At 30.9% G+C, this 25,801-nt stretch overlaps 1 protein-coding gene across 1 annotated transcript in view; it reads left to right on the forward strand.

Annotated features, from left to right (window-relative positions):
- LOC143245826 (G-protein coupled receptor GRL101-like) overlaps positions 1-25,801 on the forward strand; it is a 71,595-nt gene that overhangs the window by 12,070 nt on the left and 33,724 nt on the right. Inside the window, exon 4 of the mRNA XM_076492082.1 lies at positions 22,770-22,886. Coding sequence (XP_076348197.1) covers positions 22,770-22,886 — 117 coding nt within the window. The remainder of the gene's footprint in view (positions 1-22,769; positions 22,887-25,801) is intronic.

A 25,801-nucleotide genomic window follows, 5' to 3' on the forward strand; every position in this document is an offset into this window, starting at 1 on the left:
TCTGGAGAACACTTGCAGCTTCTTGTGTGTTTACTTAGGCAGCTAGAACTAAACTGAAGTGGTGAGTGGTGAGTCTCTGAATATACACGACTATGGAAACTTCTAGAAAATTATTAAAAGCTTCTTGAAAATTTAGTAAGTTTTAGAAAATTCTCTATCAGCTACTGAGCACTGAATTTACTTGGAACATTCGGTAAAATGGGTAAGTTTGAAAATTTCATTACCCAGGTCACAAAAGCAAAGTTTGAAGAGAAAAATATGTCTTTTCTATTTACTTTAGACACAAGCAATTAGGGAATAACACTTTCTGTCCAGGAACAAGAAAAAGTAACAATTATAACTGTTCAGATTGTTTGTCACATCTTGTTATTTGATATATCCGTTCAACAAATAATGTATGTAACAGTTAACAATGTTTGTCACATCTCGTTATTTGATATATCGGTACAGCAAATAATGTTTGTAACTGTTAACAATGTTTGTCACATCTCGTTATTTGATATATCCCTTCAACAAATAATGTTTGTAACTGTTAACAATGTTTGTAACTTCTCGTTATTTGATATATCCCTTCAACAAATAATGTTTGTAACTGTTAACAATGTTTGTCACATCTCGTTATTTGATATATCCCTTCAACAAATAATGTTTGTAACTGTTAGCAATGTTTGTCACATCTCGTTATTTGATATATCCCTTCAACAAATAATGTTTGTAACTGTTAACAATGTTTGTAACTTCTCGTTATTTGATATACCCCTTCAACAAATAATGTTTGTAACTGTTAACAATGTTTGTCACATCTCGTTATTTGATATACCCCTTCAACAAATAATGTTTGTAACTGTTAGCAATGTTTGTCACATCTCGTTATTTGATACATCCCTTCAACAAATAATGTTTGTAACTGTTAACAATGTTTGTCACTTCTCGTTATTTGATATATCCCTTCAACAAATAATGTTTGTAACTGTTAACAATGTTTGTCACATCTCGTTATTTGATATACCCCTTCAACAAATAATGTTTGTAACTGTTAGCAATGTTTGTCACATCTCGTTATTTGATACATCCCTTCAACAAATAATGTTTGTAACTGTTAACAATGTTTGTCACTTCTCGTTATTTGATATATCCCTTCAACAAATAATGTTTGTAACTGTTAACAATGTTTGTCACTTCTCGTTATTTGATATACCCCTTCAACAAATAATGTTTGTAACTGTTAACAATGTTTGTAACTTCTCGTTATTTGATACATCCCTTCAACAAATAATGTTTGTAACTGTTAACAATGTTTGTAACTTCTCGTTATTTGATATATCCCTTCAACAAATAATGTTTGTAACTGTTAGCAATGTTTGTCACATCTCGTTATTTGATATATCCCTTCAACAAATAATGTTTGTAACTGTTAGCAATGTTTGTCACATCTCGTTATTTGATATATCCCTTCAACAAATAATGTTTGTAAATGTTAACAATGTTTGTCACATCTCGTTATTTGATATACCCCTTCAACAAATAATGTTTGTAACTGTTAACAATGTTTGTCACTTCTCGTTATTTGATATATCCCTTCAACAAATAATGTTTGTAACTGTTAACAATGTTTGTCACTTCTCGTTATTTGATATACCCCTTCAACAAATAATGTTTGTAACTGTTAACAATGTTTGTCACTTCTCGTTATTTGATATATCCCTTCAACAAATAATGTTTGTAACTGTTAACAATTTATGATAACGTTTAACAGCAACTCACCTAGTAAAAGTGATGTTAACCTTAATATAATTACCACAAAGACAGTTAATCGTGATTGTTTAAAAGGGGATGAATACTAGAACAAACTTATGACACGACTATTGACATAAACACAACAAAGTGATACTTCTGTATTGTTCTGAGTTGTAACACACACCATATCGTAATTTAACATAGACCATCATGCACTTCGACAGAAACTGTCATGGATTTCATCACCTGTTTTAATACTCGACATGAAATTCAAGATGTGACTGTTTCTTCACAGTGATAACAAAGTTATGATCTAATGATAAACTTTCTAAAATATAAACTTCTGGATTCTTCTAGAATATAGTAGAATACCTGCTTAAAACATAAAAAAGAAAACATTTATTTGTCATTTATTATGTAGCTTATTTAATATATCTACATTGAAGTACACAGTAGTGATGTGTAGTTTACATAAAATAACTATACACTAAACACGTTACTGTACCTTCATACAGTGAATATACTAAACACGTTACTGTACATTCATACAGTCTATATACTAAACACGTAACTGTACCTTCATACAGTGTATATACTAAACACGTTACTGTACCTTCATACAGTGAATATACTAAACACGTTACTGTACCTTCACACAATCTATACACTAAACACGTTACTGTACCTTCATACAGTCTATATACTAAACGCGTTACTGTACCTTCATACAGGTCTATATACTAAACACGTTACTGTACCTTCATACAGGTATATACTAAACACGTTACTGTGCCTTCATACAGTCTATATACTAAACACGTTACTGTACCTTCATACGGTCTATATACTAAACACGTTACTGTACCTTCATACGGTCTATATACTAAACACGTTACTGTGCCTTCATACAGTCTGTATACTAAAACACGTTACTGTACCTTCATACGGTCTATATATACTAAACACGTTACTGTGCCTTGATACAGTGTATATACTAAACACGTTACTGTGCCTTCATACGGTCTATATACTAAACGCGTTACTGTACCTTGATACAGTGTATATACTAAACACGTTACTGTACCTTCATACAGTCTATATACTAAACACGTTACTGTACCTTGATACAGTGTATATACTAAACACGTTACTGTACCTTCATACAGTCTATATACTAAACACGTTACTGTACCTTCATACAGTCTATATACTAAACACGTTACTGTACCTTCATACAGTGTATATACTAAACACGTTACTGTGCCTTCATACGGTCTGTATACTAAACACGTTACTGTGCCTTCATACGGTCTATATACTAAACACGTTACTGTACCTTGATACAGTGTATATACTAAACACGTTACTGTGCCTTCATACGGTCTATATACTAAACACGTTACTGTGCCTTGATTACAGTGTATATACTAAACACGTTACGGTGCCTTGATACAGTGTATATACTAAACGCGTTACTGTACCTTCATACGGTCTATATACTAAACACGTTACTGTGCCTTCATACAGTGTATATACTAAACACGTTACTGTACCTTCATACAGTGTATACACTAAACGCGTTACTGTGCCTTCATACAGGTCTATATCCTAAACACGTTACTGTACCTTCATACAGTCTGTATACTAAACACGTTACGGTGCCTTGATACAGTGTATATACTAAACACGTTACTGTACCTTCATACAGTGTATATACTAAACACGTTACTGTGCCTTCATACGGTCTATATACTAAACACGTTACTGTACCTTCATACTGTGTATATATAATAAACACGTTACTGTACCTTCATACAGTGTATATACTAAACATGTTGCTGTACCTTCATACAGTCTATATACTAGACGCGTTGCTGTACCTTCATACGGTCTATATACTAAACACGTTACTGTGCCTTCATACTGTGTATATACTAAACGCGTTACTGTACCTTCATACAGTCTATACACTAAACGCGTTACTGTGCCTTCATGCGGTCTATATGCTAAACGCGTTGCTGTACGTTCATACAGTGTATATACTAAACACGTTACTGTACCTTCATACAGTGTATATACTAAACACGTTACTGTACCTTCATACAGTCTATATACTAAACACGTTACTGTACCTTCATACAGTCTATACACTAAACACGTTACTGAACCTTCATACAGTCTATATACTAAACACGTTACTGTGCCTTCATACTGTGTATATACTAAACACGTTACTGTACCTTCATACAGTCTATATACTAAACACGTTACTGTACCTTCATACAGTCTATATACTAAACACGTTACTGTACCTTCATTCAGTCTAAATACTAAACACGTTACTGTACCTTCATACAGTCTATATCCTAAACACGTTACTGTACCTTCATACAGTGTATATACTAAACACGTTACTGTACCTTTATACAGTCTATACACTAAACACGTTACTGTACCTTCATTCAGGTCTAAATACTAAAACACGTTGCTGTACCTTCATACAGTGTATATACTAAACATGTTACTGTGCCTTCATACAGTCTATATACTAAACACGTTACTGTACCTTCATACAGTCTGTATACTAAACGCGTTACTGTGCCTTCATACGGTCTGTATATACTAAACACGTTGCTGTACCTTCATACGGTCTATATACTAAACACGTTACTGTACCTTCATACAGTGTATATACTAAACACGTTACTGTACCTTCATACAGTCTATATACTAAACGCGTTGCTGTACCCTTCATACGGTCTATATGCTAAACACGTTGCTGTACCTTCATACAGTGTATATACTAAACACGTTACTGTGCCTTCATACTTTGATGGTATACTAAACACGTTACTGTGCCTTTATACAGTGTATATACTAAACACGTTACTGTGCCCATCATACGGTCTATATACTAAACACGTTGCTGTGCCTTCATACGGTCTATATACTAAACGCGTTACTGTGCCTTCATACGGTTGGTATATGCTAAACGCGTTGCTGTGCCTTCATACGGTCTGTATATACTAAACGCGTTGCTGTGCCTTCATACGGTGTATATACTAAACACGTTGCTGTGCCTTCATCACTGTGTATATACTAAACGCGTTACTGTGCCTTCATACGGTCTATATGCTAAACGCGTTGCTGTGCCTTCATACAGTCTAAATGCTAAACACGTTGCTGTGCCTTCATACGGTCTAAATACTAAACACGTTACTGTGCCTTCATACGGTCTGTATACTAAACACGTTGCTGTACCTTCATACGGTCTGTATGCTAAACACGTTGCTGTACCTTCATACAGTTATATACTAAACACGTTACTGTACCTTCATACAGTCTATATACTAAACACGTTACTGTACCTTCATACAGTGTATATACTAAACACGTTACTGTACTTTCATACTGTGTATATACTAAACGCGTTACTGTACCTTCATACAGTGTATACACTAAACACGTTACTGTACCTTCATACAGTGTATATACTAAACACGTTACTGTACCTTCATACAGTTTATACACTAAACACGTTATGTACTTTCATACAGTTTATACACTAAACACGTTATGTACTTTCATGCAGTGTATATTCGTAAACACATGGAACACTTACTCTATTACAGTATTTCGAGTCAACGTTCGTCAATATCAACTAACAAAGCTTACTTACATTTATGTTTTGTGTTTTAGTGGTAACTTCAATTCCAACCGTCACCAACCCTGTAACTTGTAAGCGTTCACGTGGGTATTTCCTATTTAATTTCCTTGTATCTCTGTTGTCACCTCGGACTATCAAAGTACTGGACAGTTTATCTGATTTTATCGTTTAAGTTATAAATCATTCAAATTTGAAATTTCTAATTAACAACGATCATCGAATAAATAAAATCAATTTAACTTAAATAAATCACAGTGTTGTTAAAGTTCAGTCACGTTACCTTTACTTGTGTGTTGTTTGTTTATCTGTGTTCATTTAAATAAGTTCAGTGTTGTTAAAGTTCAGTCAGGTTACCTTTACTTGTGTATTTTTTGTTTATCTGTGTTTATTTAAATAAGTTCAGTGTTGTCAAAGTTCAGTCAGGTTACCTTTACTTGTGTATTGTTTGTTTATCTATGTTTATTTAAATAAGTTCAGTGTTGTTAAAGTTCAGTCAGGTTACCTTTACTTGTGTATTGTTTGTTTATCTGTGTTTATTTAAATAAGTTCAGTGTTGTTAAAGTTCAGTCACGTTACCTTTACTTGTGTATTGTTTGTTTATCTATGTTCATTTAAATACGTTTATTGATGTTAAAGTTCAGTCACGTTACCTTTACTTGTGTATTGTTTGTTTATCTATGTTCATTTAAATACGTTTATTGATGTTAAAGTTCAGTCACGTTACCTTTACTTGTGTGTTGTTTGTTTATCTGTGTTCATTTAAATAAGTTCAGTGTTGTTAAAGTTCAGTCACGTTACCTTTACTTGTGTATTGTTTGTTTATCTATGTTCATTTAAATACGTTTATTGATGTTAAAGTTCAGTCACGTTACCTTTACTTGTGTATTGTTTATTTATCTATGTTCATTTAAATAAGTTCAGTGTTGTAAAGTTCAATCACGTTACCTTTACTTGTGTATTGTTTGTTTATCTATGTTCATTTAAATAAGTTCAGTGTTGTTATTTTTTTAAAGTTCAGTCAGGTTACCTTTACTTGTGTATTGTTTGTTTATCTATGTTCATTTAAATAAGTTCAGTGTTGTTAAAGTTCAGTCAGGTTACCTTTACATGTGTATTGTTTATTTATCTATGTTCATATAAATAAGTTCAGTGTTGTAAAGTTCAATCACGTTACCTTTACTTGTGTATTGTTTGTTTATCTATGTTCATTTAAATAAGTTCAGTGTTGTTATTTTTTTAAAGTTCAGTCAGGTTACCTTTACTTGTGTATTGTTTGTTTATCTATGTTCATTTAAATAAGTTCAGTGTTGTTAAAGTTCAGTCAGGTTACCTTTACATGTGTATTGTTTGTTTATCTGTGTTCATTTAAATAAGTTCAGTGTTGTAAAGTTCAGTCAGGTTACCTTTACTTGTGTATTGTTTGTTTATCTATGTTCATTTAAATAAGTTCAGTGTTGTTATTTTTTTAAAGTTCAATCACGTTACCTTTACTTGTGTATTGTTTGTTTATCTATGTTCATTTAAATAAGTTCAGTGTTGTTATTTTTTTAAAGTTCAGTCAGGTTACCTTTACTTGTGTATTGTTTGTTTATCTATGTTCATTTAAATAAGTTCAGTGTTGTTAAAGTTCAGTCAGGTTACCTTTACATGTGTATTGTTTGTTTATCTATGTTCATTTAAATAAGTTCAGTGTTGTTAAAGTTAAGTCAGGTTACCTTTAATTGTGTATTGTTTATTTATCTAAGTGTATTCCAAAACTATCGTTAAGTAAGTAGTCATTAAACATGAAATGTTTGTGTATTCCAAAACTATCGCTAAGTAAGTCGTTATTAAATCTAAAATGTTTGTGTATTCAAAAACCATCGTTAATTAAGTAGTTATTAAACCTGAAATGTTTGTGTATTCCAAAACTATCGTTAAGTAAGTCGTTATTAAACCTGAAATGTTTGTGTATTTTTAAGCTATCGTTAAGTAAGTCGTTATTAGACCTGAAATGTTTGTGTATTCCAAAACTATCGTTAAGTAAGTAGTTATTAAACCTGAAATGTTTGTGTATTCCAAACCTATCGTTAAGTAAGTAGTTATTAACCCTGAAATGTTTGTGTATTCCAAAACTATCGTTAAGTAAGTAGTTATTAAACCTGAAATGTTTGTGTATTCCAAAACTATCGTTAAGTAAGTATTTATTAAACCTGAAATGTTTGTGTATTTTTAAGCTATCGTTAAGTAAGTCGTTATTAAACCTGAAATGTTTGTGTATTCAAAAACCATCGTTAATTAAGTAGTTATTAAACCTGAAATGTTTGTGTATTCCAAAACTATCGTTAAGTAAGTCGTTATTAAACCATAAATGTTTGTGTAATTTTAAGCTATCGTTAAGTAAGTCGTTATTAGACCTGAAATGTTTGTGTATTCCAAAACTATCGTTAAGTAAGTAGTCATTAAACATGAAATGTTTGTGTATTCCAAAACTATCGCTAAGTAAGTCGTTATTAAACCTGAAATGTTTGTGTATTCAAAAACCATCGTTAATTAAGTAGTTATTAAACCTGAAATGTTTGTGTATTCCAAAACTATCGTTAAGTAAGTCGTTATTAAACCTGAAATGTTTGTGTATTTTTAAGCTATCGTTAAGTAAGTCGTTATTAGACCTGAAATGTTTGTGTATTCCAAAACTATCGTTAAGTAAGTAGTTATTAAACCTGAAATGTTTGTGTATTCCAAACCTATCGTTAAGTAAGTAGTTATTAACCCTGAAATGTTTGTGTATTCCAAAACTATCGTTAAGTAAGTAGTTATTAAACCTGAAATGTTTGTGTATTCCAAAACTATCGTTAAGTAAGTATTTATTAAACCTGAAATGTTAGTGTATTTTTAAGCTATCGTTAAGTAAGTCGTTATTAAACCTGAAATGTTTGTGTATTCAAAAACCATCGTTAATTAAGTAGTTATTAAACCTGAAATGTTTGTGTATTCCAAAACTATCGTTAAGTAAGTCGTTGTTAAACCTTAAATGTTTGTGTAATTTTAAGCTATCGTTAAGTAAGTCGTTATTAGACCTGAAATGTTTGTGTATTCCAAAACTATCGTTACGTAAGTAGTTATTAAACCTGAAATGTTTGTGTATTCCAAAACCATCGTTAAGTAAGTCGTTATTAAACCTGAAATGTTTGTGTATTCCAAAACCATCGTTAAGTAAGTCGTTATTAAACCTGAAATGTTTGTGTATTTTTAAGCTATTGTTAAGTAAGTCGTTATTAAACCTGAAATGTTTGTGTATTCCAAAACTATCGTTAAGTAAGTAGTTATTAAACCTGAAATGTTTGTGTATTCCAAAACTATCGTTAAGTAAGTCGTTATTAAACCTGAAATGTTTGTGTATTCCAAAACCATCGTTAAGTAAGTAGTTCTTAAACCTGAAATGTTTGTGTATTCCAAAACTATCGTTAAGTAAGTATTTATTAAACCTGAAATGTTTGTGTATTTTTAAGCTATCGTTAAGTAAGTCGTTATTAAACCTGAAATGTTTGTGTATTCAAAAACCATCGTTAATTAAGTAGTTATTAAACCTGAAATGTTTGTGTATTCCAAAACTATCGTTAAGTAAGTCGTTATTAAACCATAAATGTTTGTGTAATTTTAAGCTATCGTTAAGTAAGTCGTTATTAGACCTGAAATGTTTGTGTATTCCAAAACTATCGTTAAGTAAGTAGTCATTAAACATGAAATGTTTGTGTATTCCAAAACTATCGCTAAGTAAGTCGTTATTAAACCTGAAATGTTTGTGTATTCAAAAACCATCGTTAATTAAGTAGTTATTAAACCTGAAATGTTTGTGTATTCCAAAACTATCGTTAAGTAAGTCGTTATTAAACCTGAAATGTTTGTGTATTTTTAAGCTATCGTTAAGTAAGTCGTTATTAGACCTGAAATGTTTGTGTATTCCAAAACTATCGTTAAGTAAGTAGTTATTAAACCTGAAATGTTTGTGTATTCCAAACCTATCGTTAAGTAAGTAGTTATTAAACCTGAAATGTTTGTGTATTCCAAAACTATCGTTAAGTAAGTAGTTATTAAACCTGAAATGTTTGTGTATTCCAAAACTATCGTTAAGTAAGTATTTATTAAACCTGAAATGTTTGTGTATTTTTAAGCTATCGTTAAGTAAGTCGTTATTAAACCTGAAATGTTTGTGTATTCAAAAACCATCGTTAATTAAGTAGTTATTAAACCTGAAATGTTTGTGTATTCCAAAACTATCGTTAAGTAAGTCGTTATTAAACCTTAAATGTTTGTGTAATTTTAAGCTATCGTTAAGTAAGTCGTTATTAGACCTGAAATGTTTGTGTATTCCAAAACTATCGTTACGTAAGTAGTTATTAAACCTGAAATGTTTGTGTATTCCAAAACCATCGTTAAGTAAGTCGTTATTAAACCTGAAATGTTTGTGTATTCCAAAACCATCGTTAAGTAAGTCGTTATTAAACCTGAAATGTTTGTGTATTTTTAAGCTATCGTTAAGTAAGTCGTTATTAAACCTGAAATGTTTGTGTATTCCAAAACTATCGTTAAGTAAGTAGTTATTAAACCTGAAATGTTTGTGTATTCCAAAACTATCGTTAAGTAAGTCGTTATTAAACCTGAAATCTTTGTGTATTCCAAAACCATCGTTAAGTAAGTAGTTCTTAAACCTGAAATGTTTGTGTATTCCAAAACTATCGTTAAGTAAGTAGTTCTTAAACCTGAAATGTTTGTGTATTCCAAAACTATCGTTAAGTAAGTCGTTATTAAACCTGAAATGTTTCTGTATTCCAAACCTATCGTTAAGTAAGTAGTTATTAAACCTGAAATGTTTGTGTATTCCAAAACTATCGTTAAGTAAGTCGTTATTAAACCTGAAATGTTTGTGTATTCCAAACCTATCGTTAAGTAAGTAGTTATTAAACCTGAAATGTTTGTGTATTCCAAAACTATCGTTAAGTAAGTAGTTATTAAACCTGAAATGTTTGTGTATTCCAAACCTATCGTTAAGTAAGTCGTTATTAGACCTGAAATGTTTGAGTATTCCAAACCTATCGTTAAGTAAGTAGTTATTAAACCTGAAATGTTTGTGTATTCCAAAACTATCGTTAAGTAAGTAGTTATTAAACCTGAAATGTTTGTGTATTCCAAACCTATCGTTAAGTAAGTAGTTATTAAACCTGAAATGTTTGTGTATTCCAAACCTATCGTTAAGTAAGTCGTTATTAAACCTGAAATGTTTGTGTATTCCAAACCTATCGTTAAGTAAGTAGTTATTAAACCTGAAATGTTTGTGTATTCCAAAATCGTTAAGTAAGTAGTTATAAACCTGAAATGTTTGTGTATTCCAAAACTATCGTTAAGTAAGTAGTTATTAAACCTGAAATGTTTGTGTATTCCAAACTATCGTTAAGTAAGTAGTTATTAAACCTGAAATGTTTGTGTATTCCAAAACTATCGTTAAGTAAGTAGTTATTAAACCTGAAATGTTTGTGTATTCCAAAAGCTATCGTTAAGTAAGTCGTTATTAAACCTGAAATGTTTGTGTATTCCAAAACTATCGTTAAGTAAGTCGTTATTAAACCTGAAATGTTTGTGTAAGTAGTCGTTATTAAACCTGAAATGTTTGTGTATTCCAAAACTATCGTTAAGTAAGTCGTTATTAAACCTGAAATGTTTGTGTATTTTTAAGCTATCGTTAAGTAAGTCGTTATTAAACCTGAAATGTTTGTGTATTCCAAAACTATCGTTAAGTAAGTAGTTCTTAAACCTGAAATGTTTGTGTATTCCAAAACTATCGTTAAGTAAGTCGTTATTAAACCTGAAATGTTTGTGTATTCCAAACCTATCGTTAAGTAAGTCGTTATTAAACCTGAAATGTTTGTGTATTCCAAAACCATCGTTAAGTAAGTCGTTATTAAACCTGAAATGTTTGTGTATTCCAAAACTATCGTTAAGTAAGTCGTTATTAAACCTGAAATGTTTGTGTATTCCAAAACTATCGTTAAGTAAGTCGTTATTAAACCTGAAATGTTTCTGTATTCCAAACCTATCGTTAAGTAAGTAGTTATTAAACCTGAAATGTTTGTGTATTCCAAAACTATCGTTAAGTAAGTAGTTATTAAACCTGAAATGTTTGTGTATTCCAAAACTATCGTTAAGTAAGTCGTTATTAAACCTGAAATGTTTCTGTATTCCAAACCTATCGTTAAGTAAGTAGTTATTAAACCTGAAATGTTTGTGTATTCCAAACTATCGTTAAGTAAGTAGTTATTAACCCTGAAATGTTTGTTGTATTCCAAAACTATCGTTAAGTAAGTAGTTATTAAACCTGAAATGTTTGTGTATTCCAAAACTATCGTTAAGTAAGTAGTTATTAAACCTGAAATGTTTGTGTATTCCAAAACTATCGTTAAGTAAGTAGTTATTAAACCTGAAATGTTTGTGTATTCCAAAACTATCGTTAAGTAAGTCGTTATTAAACCTGAAATGTTTGTGTATTCCAAAACTATCGTTAAGTAAGTAGTTATTAAACCTGAAATGTTTGTGTATTCCAAAACTATCGTTAAGTAAGTAGTTATTAAACCTGAAATGTTTGTGTATTCCAAAACTATCGTTAAGTAAGTAGTTCTTAAACCTGAAATGTTTGTGTATTCCAAAACTATCGTTAAGTAAGTAGTTATTAGACCTGAAATGTTTGTGTATTCCAAACCTATCGTTAAGTAAGTCGTTATTAAACCTGAAATGTTTGTGTATTCCAAAACCATCGTTAAGTAAGTAGTTATTAAACCTGAAATGTTTGTGTATTCCAAAACTATCGTTAAGTAAGTAGTTCTTAAACCTGAAATGTTTGTGTATTCCAAAACTATCGTTAAGTAAGTCGTTATTAAACCTGAAATGTTTCTGTATTCCAAACCTATCGTTAAGTAAGTAGTTATTAAACCTGAAATGTTTGTGTATTCCAAAACTATCGTTAAGTAAGTCGTTATTAAACCTGAAATGTTTGTGTATTCCAAAACTATCGTTAAGTAAGTAGTTATTAAACCTGAAATGTTTGTGTATTCCAAACCTATCGTTAAGTAAGTCGTTATTAAACCTGAAATGTTTGTGTATTCCAAACCTATCGTTAAGTAAGTAGTTATTAAACCTGAAATGTTTGTGTATTCCAAACCTATCGTTAAGTAAGTCGTTATTAGACCTGAAATGTTTGTGTATTCCAAAACTATCGTTAAGTAAGTAGTTATTAAACCTGAAATGTTTGTGTATTCCAAACCTATCGTTAAGTAAGTAGTTATTAAACCTGAAATGTTTGTGTATTCCAAAACTATCGTTAAGTAAGTCGTTATTAAACCTGAAATGTTTGTGTATTCCAAAACTATCGTTAAGTAAGTAGTTATTAAACCTGAAATGTTTGTGTATTCCAAACCTATCGTTAACTAAATCGTTATTAGACCTGAAATGTTTGAGTATTCCAAACCTATCGTTAAGTAAGTAGTTATTAAACCTGAAATGTTTGTGTATTCCAAACCTATCGTTAAGTAAGTCGTTATTAAACCTGAAATGTTTGTGTATTCCAAAACTATCGTTAAGTAAGTAGTTCTTAAACCTGAAATGTTTGTGTATTCCAAAACTATCGTTAAGTAAGTAGTTATTAGACCTGAAATGTTTGTGTATTCCAAACCTATCGTTAAGTAAGTAGTTATTAAACCTGAAATGTTTGTGTATTCCAAACCCTATCGTTAAGTAAGTCGTTATTAAACCTGAAATGTTTGTGTATTCCAAACCTATCGTTAAGTAAGTCGTTATTAAACCTGAAATGTTTGTGTATTCCAAAACTATCGTTAAGTAAGTCGTTATTAAACCTGAAATGTTTGTGTATTCCAAAACTATCGTTAAGTAAGTCGTTATTAAACCTGAAATGTTTGTGTATTCCAAAACTATCGTTAAGTAAGTAGTTATTAAACCTGAAATGTTTGTGTATTCCAAAACTATCGTTAAGTAAGTAGTTATTAAACCTGAAATGTTTGTGTATTCCAAAACTATCGTTAAGTAAGTCGTTATTAAACCTGAAATGTTTGTGTATTCCAAAACTATCGTTAAGTAAGTCGTTATTAAACCTGAAATGTTTGTGTATTCCAAAACTATCGTTAAGTAAGTAGTTATTAAACCTGAAATGTTTGTGTATTCCAAAACTATCGTTAAGTAAGTCGTTATTAAACCTGAAATGTTTGTATTCCAAAACTATCGTTAAGTAAGTATTCCAAACCTATCGTTAAGTAAGTCGTTATTAAACCTGAAATGTTTGTGTATTCCAAAACTATCGTTAAGTAAGTAGTTATTAAACCTGAAATGTTTGTGTATTCCAAACCATCGTTAAGTAAGTCGTTATTAAACCGTCCAAAACTATCGTTAAGTAAGTCGTTATTAAACCTGAAATGTTTGTGTATTCCAAACCTATCGTTAAGTAAGTCGTTATTAAACCTGAAATGTTTGTGTATTCCAAACCTATCGTTAAGTAAGTAGTTATTAAACCTGAAATGTTTGTGTATTCCAAAACTATCGTTAAGTAAGTCGTTATTAAACCTGAAATGTTTGTGTATTCCAAAACTATCGTTAAGTAAGTAGTTATTAAACCTGAAATGTTTGTGTATTCCAAAACTATCGTTAAGTAAGTAAACCTGAAATGTTTGTGTTATTAAACCTGAAATGTTTGTGTATTCCAAACCTATCGTTAAGTAAGTCGTTATTAAACCTGAAATGTTTGTGTATTCCAAACCTATCGTTAAGTAAGTCGTTATTAAACCTGAAATGTTTGTGTATTCCAAACCTATCGTTAAGTAAGTCGTTATTAAACCTGAAATGTTTCGGTATTCCAAACCTATCGTTAAGTAAGTAGTTATTAAACCTGAAATGTTTGTGTATTCCAAACCTATCGTTAAGTAAGTCGTTATTAGACCTGAAATGTTTGTGTATTCCAAACCTATCGTTAAGTAAGTAGTTATTAAACCTGAAATGTTTGTGTATTCCAAAACTATCGTTAAGTAAGTCGTTATTAAACCTGAAATGTTTGTGTATTCCAAACCTATCGTTAAGTAAGTCGTTATTAAACCTGAAATGTTTGTGTATTCCAAACCTATCGTTAAGTAAGTAGTTATTAAACCTGAAATGTTTGTGTATTCCAAAACTATCTATCGTTCCAAAAGTTAAGTAAGTCGTTATTAAACCTGAAATGTTTGTGTATTCCAAACCTATCGTTAAGTAAGTAGTTATTAAACCTGAAATGTTTGTGTATTCCAAACCTATCGTTAAGTAAGTAGTTATTAAACCTGAAATGTTTGTGTATTCCAAACCTATCGTTAAGTAAGTAGTTATTAAACCTGAAATGTTTGTGTATTCCAAAACTATCGTTAAGTAAGTAGTTATTAAACCTGAAATGTTTGTGTATTCCAAAACTATCGTTAAGTAAGTAGTTATTAAACCTGAAATGTTTGTGTATTCCAAACCTATCGTTAAGTAAGTCGTTATTAAACCTGAAATGTTTGTGTATTCCAAACCTATCGTTAAGTAAGTCGTTATTAAACCTGAAATGTTTGTGTATTCCAAAACTATCGTTAAGTAAGTAGTTATTAAACCTGAAATGTTTGTGTATTCCAAAACTATCGTTAAGTAAGTCGTTATTAAACCTGAAATGTTTGTGTATTCCAAACCTATCGTTAAGTAAGTAGTTATTAAACCTGAAATGTTTGTGTATTCCAAAACTATCGTTAAGTAAGTCGTTATTAAACCTGAAATGTTTGTGTATTCCAAAATCGTTAAGTAAGTCGTTATTAAACCTGAAATGTTTGTGTATTTTAACCTATCGTTAAGTAAGTCGTTATTAAACCTGAAATGTTTGTGTATTCCAAACCTATCGTTAAGTAAGTCGTTATTAAACCTGAAATGTTTGTGTATTCCAAAAATCGTTAAGTAAGTGTTATTAAACCTGAAATGTTTGTGTAAAGCTATCGTTAAGTAAGTCGTTATTAAACCTGAAATGTTTGTGTATTCCAAAACTATCGTTAAGTAAGTCGTTATTAAACCTGAAATGTTTGTGTATTCCAAAACTATCGTTAAGTAAGTGAAATGTTATTAAACCTGAAATGTTTGTGTATTCCAAACTATCGTTAAGTAAGTCGTTATTAAACCTGAAATGTTTGTGTATTCCAAAACTATCGTTAAGTAAGTCGTTATTAAACCTGAAATGTTTGTGTATTCCAAACCTATCGTTAAGTAAGTCGTTATTAAACCTGAAATGTTTGTGTATTCCAAACCTATCGTTAAGTAAGTCGTTATTAAACCTGAAATGTTTGTGTATTCCAAAACTATCGTTAAGTAAGTAGTTATTAAACCTGAAATGTTTGTGTATTCCAAATGTTTGTGTACTATCGTTAAGTAAGTCGTTATTAAACCTGAAATGTTTGTGTATTCCAAACCTATCGTTAAGTAAGTAGTTATTAAACCTGAAATGTTTGTGTATTCCAAACCTATCGTTAAGTAAGTTATTAAACCTGAAATGTTTGTGTATTCCAAACCTATCGTTAAGTAAGTCGTTATTAAACCTGAAATGTTTGTGTATTCCAAACCTATCGTTAAGTAAGTCGTTATTAAACCTGAAATGTTTGTGTATTCCCTATCGTTAAGTAAGTAGTTATTAAACCTGAAATGTTTGTGTATTCCAAAACTATCGTTAAGTAAGTCGTTATTAAACCTGAAATGTTTGTGTATTCCAAACCTATCGTTAAGTAAGTCGTTATTAGACCTGAAATGTTTGTGTATTCCAAACCTATCGTTAAGTAAGTAGTTATTAAACCTGAAATGTTTGTGTATTCCAAACCTATCGTTAAGTAAGTAGTTATTAAACCTGAAATGTTTGTGTATTCCAAACTATCGTTAACCTATAAGTAGTTATTAAACCTGAAATGTTTGTGTATTCCAAACCTATCGTTAAGTAAGTCGTTATTAAACCTGAAATGTTTGTGTATTCCAAACCTATCGTTAAGTAAAAGTTATTAAACCTGAAATGTTTGTGTATTCCAAACCTATCGTTAAGTAAGTCGTTATTAAACCTGAAATGTTTGTGTATTCCAAAACTATCGTTAAGTAAGTAGTTATTAAACCTGAAATGTTTGTGTAAGTATTTAAAGCTATAAAACCATCGTTAAGTAAAGTAAACCTGAAATGTTAAACCTGAAATGTTTGTGTATTCCAATGTTTGTGTTTCCTATCGTTAAGTAAGTAGTTATTAAACCTGAAATGTTTGTGTATTCCAAAACTATCGTGAAGTAAGTAGTTATTAAACCTGAAATGTTTGTGTATTTTTAAGCTATCGTTAAGTAAGTAGTTATTAAACCTGAAATGTTTGTGTATTTTTAAGCTATCGTTAAGTAAGTCGTTATTAGACCTGAAATGTTTGTGTATTCCAAATCTATCGTTAAGTAAGTCGTTATTAAACCTGAAATGTTTGTGTATTTTTAAGCTATCGTTAAGTAAGTAGTTATTAAACCTGAAATGTTTGTGTATTCCAAAACTATCGTTAAGGAAGTCGTTATTAGACCTGAAATGTTTGTGTATTCCAAACCTATCGTTAAGTAAGTCGTTATTAAACCTGAAATGTTTGTGTATTCCAAACCTATCGTTAAGTAAGTAGTTATTAAACCTGAAATGTTTGTGTATTCCAAAACTATCGTTAAGTAAGTCGTTATTAAACCTGAAATGTTTGTGTATTCCAAAACTATCGTTAAGTAAGTAGTTATTAAACCTGAAATGTTTGTGTATTCCAAAACTATCGTTAAGTAAGTAGTTATTAAACCTGAAATGTTTGTGTATTCCAAACCTATCGTTAAGTAAGTCGTTATTAAACCTGAAATGTTTGTGTATTCCAAAACTATCGTTAAGTAAGTCGTTATTAAACCTGAAATGTTTGTGTATTCCAAAACTATCGTTAAGTAAGTAGTTATTAAACCTGAAATGTTTGTGTATTGCAATACTTTCATTAAATGCGTTGCTACCAGTTTTCCAACATCAGTCACTATTCTATCATTTATAAATTCCACGTGTTTCTTGAACTTCGTGTTATTGTCTTTCTTACTTAATGTTTGATTGTTGTTTTTAATACATTTTAACAAGACGTGAGACCTTGACAAGTGTCTTATTGTATTAATGGAAATAATACACACGTTTGACCAACCAAGAAGACTTTCTACAAATATAGAAATATTTATTTCATCCATTATAACGACTGATGACCCATACTAAAATCTGATAAGTTTTCTGTCTCTAAATCTACAATCTTCTCGGATCATAAAATCACTATGTCGGTGTTTCTTACATTACGGTGATAAATATGGGTTCGAACACACTTTTAATAATGGACATAGAATTTACTAATCTTGGTCAAATGTTTGTTCAATCTACTTACAAAAACACTAAATCTAAACAAACATTTGATATTTGTATTACATTACGTCAACAGTTGTTAAATATAGACTGTTTGGTGTTAGATTTGGTTTTACACTGGTTTACAGTTCTACCTGAGAAATATATTTATTCCGATAATTACTAACAGAAGGAACGTTTTCCATGTTTGTCTTTTCCAAATATGATATAATTGTTTATAATTGTGCTTTTTGAGTTGTTAACATTTTCCGTAATTGTTTAATTAGAGTCGGTGATTATATAACAATAATAGGGCCCACAATACCCACTCTGGTAGTTCTGTATATTGGTTTATCGTGTTACGTTTCACTTTCGTAACCAAAGCGTTGAACGTTACCAAGAAATTTGTTAACAGCTCAGCTTTATGCCTCGTGAGGTGTCGCGAGATTGCAATAGTTTGAAATTAAAATTTCAAATGTGGTTATATTCACATTTATATTCCTGACATGAACTTATAATGTAACATTTATTAATTCAGCCTAAATCCACTTTCATTTATTTACATAAACACCAGAGTGCGAGATAAATCTGTGACGCACTTGTTACAACGTCTTTGTTTTAAATAACTTACAATATATCATAATTTTATATCCCGAATATCAAATACCATAATTAAAAGAAGTAAACAAATATTGGTATCAAACCGAGAACAAATAATTAAAAACTTGAACCTCGGAACCTTGTATTAGTAAAACCCGAAATGATTTCTTGGAGACCTTATATCAGTAAACCTGAAATGATTTCTTGGACCTTGTAATGGTAAACCCGAAATGATTTCTTGGAGACCTTGTATTAGTAAACCCAAAATGATTTCTTGGGAGATCTTGTATCAATAAACCCGAAATGAGTTCTTGGAGACCTTGTATTATGTAAACCAGAAATGATTTGAGATATATGTGTAGTAGAACCTGAAATGCTTTTTTTGGATACCTTGTATCAGTAAACCCGAAATGATTTCTTGGAGACCTTGTATTAATAAGCCCGAAATGATTCCTCGGAGACCTTGTATTAGTAAACCCGAAATGATTTCTTGGAGACCTTGTATTAGTAAACCCGAAATGATTTCTTGGAGATCTTGTATCAATAAACACGAAATGATTTCTTGAAGACCTTGTATTAGTAAACCCGAAATGATTTCTTGGAGACCTTGTATTAGTGAACCCGAAATGATTTTTTTGGATACCTTGTATCAGTAAACCCGAAATGATTTCTTGGAGACCTTGTATTAATAAGCCCGAAATGTTTTCTTGGAGACCTTCCAATGGTAAACCCGAAATGATTTCTTGGAGACCTTGTATTAGTAAATCCGAAATGATTTCTTGGAGACCTTATATCAATAAACCCGAAATGATTCCTCGAAGACCTTGTATTAGTAAACCCGAAATGATTTCTTGGAGACCTTGTATTAGTGAACCCGAAATGATTTCTTGGAGACCTTGTATTAGTAAACCCGAAATGATTTCTTGGAGATCTTGTATCAATAAACCCGAAATGATTTCTTGAAGACCTTGTATTAGTAAACCCGAAATGATTTCTTGAGACCTTGTATTAGTAAACCCGAAATGATTTTTTGAGACCTTGTATCAGTAAACCCGAAATGATTTCTTGGAGACCTTGTATTAATAAGCCCGAAATGATTTCTTGGAGACCTATTAGTAAACCTGAAATGATTTCTTGGAGACCTTGTATTAGTAAACCGAAATGATTTCTTGAGACCTCATATTAATAAAATGATTCCTCGAGACCTTGTATTAGTAAACCCGAAATGATTTCTTGAGACCTTGTATTAGTGAACCCGAAATGATTTCTTGGAGACCTTGTATTAGTAAACCCGAAATGATTTCTTGGAGATCTTGTATCAATAAACCCGAAATGATTTCTTGGAGACCTTGTATTAGTAAACCCGAAATGATTTCTTGAGACCTTGTATTAGTGATTTTTTGGAGACCTATCAGTAAACCCGAAATGATTTCTTGGAGACCTTGTGAACCCGAAATGATTTTTTGGAAATCAGTGAACTAGAAATGATTTTTTGGAGACCTTGTATTAGTAAACCCGAAATGATTTCTTGGAGATCTTGTATCAATAAACCCGAAATGATTTCTTGGAGACCTTGTATTAGTAAACCCGAAATGATTTCTTGAGACCTTGTATTAGTAAACCCGAAATGATTTTTGGGAGACCTTGTATCAAAACCCGAAATGATTTCTTGGAGACCTTGTATTAGTAAACCCGAAATGATTTCTTGGAGACCTTGTATTAGTAAACCCGAAATGATTTCTTGGAGACCTTGTATTAGTAAACCCGAAATGATTTCTTGAGACCTTGTATCAATAAACCCGAAATGATTTCTTGGAGACCTTGTATTAGTAAACCCGAAATGATTTCTTGGAGACCTTGTATTAGTAAACCCGAAATGATTTCTTGGAGACCTTGTATTAGTAAACCCGAAATGATTTCTTGGAGACCTTGTATTAGTAAACCCGAAATGATTTCTTGGAGACCTTGTATTAATAAACCCGAAATGATTTCTTGGAGACCTTGTATTAGTAAACCCGAAATGATTTCTTGGAGACCTTGTATTAGTAAACCCGAAATGATTTCTTGGAGACCTTGTATTAGTAAACCTGAAATGATTTCTTGGAGACTCTTGTATCAATAAACCCGAAATGATTTCTTGGAGACCTTGTATTAGTAAACCCGAAATGATTTCTTGAGACCTTGTATTAGTAAACCTGAAATGATTTCTTGGAGACCTTGTATTAGTAAACCCGAAATGATTTCTTGGAGACCTTGTATTAGTAAACCCGAAATGATTTGAGACCTTAGTAAACCCGAAATGATTTCTTGAGACCTTGTATTAGTAAACCCGAAATGATTTCTTGGAGACCTTGTATTAGTAAACCCGAAATGATTTCTTGGAGACCTTGTATCAATAAACCCGAAATGATTTCTTGAAGACCTTGTATTAGTAAACCCGAAATGATTTCTTGGAGACCTTGTATTAGTGAACCCGAAATGATTTTCTTGGAGACCTTGTATTAGTAAACCCGAAATGATTTCTTGAGACCTTGTATTAGTAAACCCGAAATGATTTCTTGGAGACCTTGTATTAGTAAACCCGAAATGATTTCTTGGAGACCTTGTATTAGTAAACCCGAAATGATTTCTTGGAGACCTTGTATTAGTAAACCCGAAATGATTTCTTGGAGACCTTGTATTAGTAAACCCGAAATGATTTCTTGGAGACCTTGTATTAGTAAACCCGAAATGATTTCTTGGAGACCTTGTATTAGTAAACCCGAAATGATTTCTTGGAGACCTTGTATTAGTAAACCCGAAATGATTTCTTGGAGACCTTGTATTAGTAAACCCGTATTGAGACCTTGTATTAGTAAACCCGAAATGATTTTCTTGGAGACCTTGTACCTTAGTAAACCCGAAATGATTTCTTGGAGACCTTGTATTAGTAAACCCGAAATGATTTCTTGGAGACCTTGTATTAGTAAACCGAAATGATTTCTTGGAGAAATGATTTCTTGGAGACCTTGTATTAGTAAACCCGAAATGATTTCTTGGAGACCTTGTATTAGTAAACCCGAAATGATTTCTTGGAGACCTTGTATTAGTAAACCCGAAATGATTTCTTGGAGACCTTGTATTAGTAAACCCGAAATGATTTCTTGGAGACCTTGTATTAGTAAACCCGAAATGATTTCTTGGAGACCTTGTATTAGTAAACCCGAAATGATTTCTTGGAGACCTTGTATTAGTAAACCCGAAATGTTTTCTTGGAGACCTTGTATTAGTAAACCCGAAATGATTTCTTGGAGACCTTGTATTAGTAAACCCGAAATGATTTCTTGGAGACCTTGTATTAAACCCGAAATGATTTCTTGGAGACCTTGTATTAGTAAACCCGAAATGTTTTCTTGGAGACCTTGTAATAGTAAACCCGAAATGATTTCTTGGAGACCTTGTATTAGTAAACCCGAAATGATTTCTTGGAGACCTTGTATCAGTAAACCCGAAATGATTTCTTGGAGACCTTGTATGGAGACCTTGTATTAGTAAACCCGAAATGATTTCTTGGAGACCTTGTATTAATAAACCCGAAATGATTCATCGGAGACCTTGTATTAGTAAACCCGAAATGATTTCTTGGAGACCTTGTATTAGTAAACCCAAAATGATTTCTTGGAGTCCTTGTATTAGTAAACCCGAAATGATTTCTTGGAGACCTTGTATAAGTAAACACAAAATGATTTCTTGGAGACCTTGTATTAGTGAACCCAAAATGATTTCTTGGAGACCTTGTATTAATAAACTTGAAATGATTTCTTGGAAACCTTGTATTAGTAAACCAGAAATGATTTCTTGGAGACCTTGTATTAGTAAATCCGAAATGTTTTCTTGGAGACCTTGTATTAGTAAACCCGAAATGATTACTCGGAGACCTTATATTAGTAAACCCGAAATGATTTCTTGGGGACCTTGTATTAGTAAACCCGAAATGATATCCCGGAGACCTTGTATTAGTAAACCCGAAATGATTTCTTGTATAAAGTGGATGTGGACAAATACAACATGTTTTAAACTGATACAAATCACAGATAATACTTATTAGCTTTTCAATATCGAACTATGGTAAAGGTAAAAATATAATATTACAAACTTTCATTATATAAATTTAAGGGTTAAATATTTTATATTCTACTCTATGGACTTGTTGTTTTCTTTCTCTGGAGTAATCACACCAACTTTTGTTTTATAAAATTATCTTCTTATTACGTGACTTTAACACCGGTTTCTCAGACTATGGTTGGTTTCACAATAATAATTGTGTACCAGATATTTCTTATGTCTGTAGCTATCGGAAGCTGTGCGCCATATGAGTTCACTTGTAATAATAGTCAGTGTATCGACGGCCGTCTTCGCTGTGACACGTTCTACGACTGTCTTGACCGGACGGATGAGATTGACTGTGGTAAGTTTAGAGTGTTAACACTTCTGTATTGATGTACTAATTTAGGATTACAGTGTTAACACTTCTGTATTGATGTACTATTTTAGGATTACAGTGTTAACACTTCTGTATTGATGTACTATTTTAAGTTTACAATGTTAACACTTCTGTATTGGTGTACTATTTTAAGTTTACAATGTTAACACTTCTGTATTGATGTACTATTTTAAGTTTACAATGTTAACACTTCTGTATTGATGTACTATTTTAAGTTTACAATGTTAACACTTCTGTATTGATGTACTATTTTAAGTTTACAATGTTAACACTTCTGTATTGATGTACTACTTTAGGATTACAGTGTTAACACTTCTGTATTGGTGTACTACTTTAGGATTACAGTGTTAACACTTCTGTATTGGTGTACTATTTTAAGTTTACAATGTTAACACTTCTGTATTGATGTACTATTTTAGGATTACAGTGTTAACACTTCTGTATTGATGTACTATTTTAAGTTTACAATGTTAACACTTCTGTATTGATGTACTATTTTAAGTTTACAATGTTAACACTTCACTATTTTAAGTTTACAATGCTAACACTTCTGTATTGATGTACCATATAAAGTTTACAATGTTAAAACTTCTGTTCTTTGTGTACTATTTTAAGTTTACAATGTTAACACTTCTGTATTGGTGTACTATTTTAAGTTTACAATGTTAACACTTCTGTATTGGTGTACTATTTTAAGTTTACAATGTTAACACTTCTGTATTGATGTACTATTTTAAGTTTACAATGTTAACACTTCTGTATTGATGTACTATTTTAAGTTTACAATGTTAACACTTCTGTATTGATGTACTATTTTAAGTTTACAATGTTAACACTTCACTATTTTAAGTTTACAATGTTAACACTTCTGTTGTTTGTGTACTATTTTAAGTTTACAATGTTAACACTTCTGTATTGATGTACTATTTTAAGTTTACAATGTTAACACTTCTGTTGTTTGTGTACTATTTTAAGTTTACAATGTTAACACTTCTGTATTGATGTACTATTTTAAGTTTACAATGTTAACACTTCTGTATTGATGTACTATTTTAAGTTTACAATGTTAACACTTCTGTTGTTTGTGTACTATTTTAAGTTTACAATGTTAACACTTCTGTATTGATGTACTATTTTAAGTTTACAATGTTAACACTTCTGTTTTTTGTGTTCTATTTTAAGTTTACAGTTTAAAAATGTTATTTGAATGAAAGCTTTCCTAACGACTTTATAAGATGTGAGTTTAGAGATGAAATAAATTCATTAAATATCGGAGAGACGAAAAGGGCTATAGATGTGTAACTATTATATAACTATTATATAGCTATTATACAACTATTATATAACTATTACACCACAGAAACATTTATTAGACAAAAATTCTTCATACTTTTGTAACGTTAAATTAAAAGTTGTTCTCTTCATGATGGATGTTTCATGTGGTGTTCACTACATGTAGAGTTATAGGCTGTTCTCTTCATGATGGATGTTTCATGTGGTGCTCACTACATGTAGATTTGTAAGCGGTTCTATTCATGATGAATGTTTCATATGGTGTTCACTACATGTGGATTTGTAAGCTGTTTTATTCATGATGAATGTTTCATATGGTGCTCACTACATGTAGATTTGTAAGCTGTTCTCTTCATGATGGATGTTTCATGTTGTGCTCACTACATGTAGATTTGTAAGCTGTTCACTTCATGATGGATGCTTCATGTTGTGTTCACTACATGTAGATTTGTAAGCTGTTCTCTTCATGATGGATGTTTCATGTGGTGCTCACTACATGTAGATTTGTAAGCTGTTCTCTTCATGATGGATGTTTCATGTGGTGTTCACTACATGTGGATTTGTAAGCTGTTTTATTCATGATGAATGTTTCATGTGGTGCTCACTACATGTAGATTTATAGGCTGTTCTCTTCATGATGAATGTTTCATGTGGTGTTCACTACATGTAAATTTGTAGGCTGTTCTATTCATGACGTATGTTTCATGTTATATTCTCTAATGTAATGAAAATAATGTAATGTTTATTTAATGAAAGAGTAAACGAAGGTGCAACACATGATCTGTAAGATATAAATATCTTTACAGTTTATATACATGTGATATGATAATTTGTTTGTAACATTCCTTACAGTTTATATACATGTGACATGATAATTTGTTTGTAACATTCCTTACAGTTTATATACATGTGACATGATAATTTGTTTGTAACATTCCTTACAGTTTATATACATGTGACATGATAATTTGTTTGTAACATTCCTTACAGTTTATATACATGTGATATGATAATTTGTTTGTAACATTCCTTACAGTTTATATACATGTGACATGATAATTTGTTTGTAAAATTCCTTATGGTTTATATACATGTGACATGATAATTTGTTTGTAACATTCCTTACAGTTTATATACATGTGACATGATAATTTGTTTGTAACATTCCTTACAGTTTATATACATGTGATATGATAATTTGTTTGTAACATTCCTTACAGTTTATATACATGTGACATGATAATTTGTTTGTAACATTCCTTACAGTTTATATACATGTGACATGATAATTTGTTTGTAACATTCCTTACAGTTTATATACATGTGACATGATAATTTGTTTGTAACATTCCTTACAGTTTATATACATGTGATATGATAATTTGTTTGTAACATTCCTTACGGTTTATATACATGTGACATGATAATTTGTTTGTAACATTCCTTACAGTTTATATACATGTGATATGATAATTTGTTTGTAACATTCCTTACAGTTTATATACATGTGACATGATAATTTGTTTGCAACATTCCTTACAGTTTATATACATGTGACATGATAATTTGTTTGTAAAATTCTTTAC

The sequence above is a fragment of the Tachypleus tridentatus genome, chromosome 3 (assembly GCF_004210375.1).
Source record: "Tachypleus tridentatus isolate NWPU-2018 chromosome 3, ASM421037v1, whole genome shotgun sequence".
NCBI classification, from domain to species: domain Eukaryota; kingdom Metazoa; phylum Arthropoda; class Merostomata; order Xiphosura; family Limulidae; genus Tachypleus; species Tachypleus tridentatus.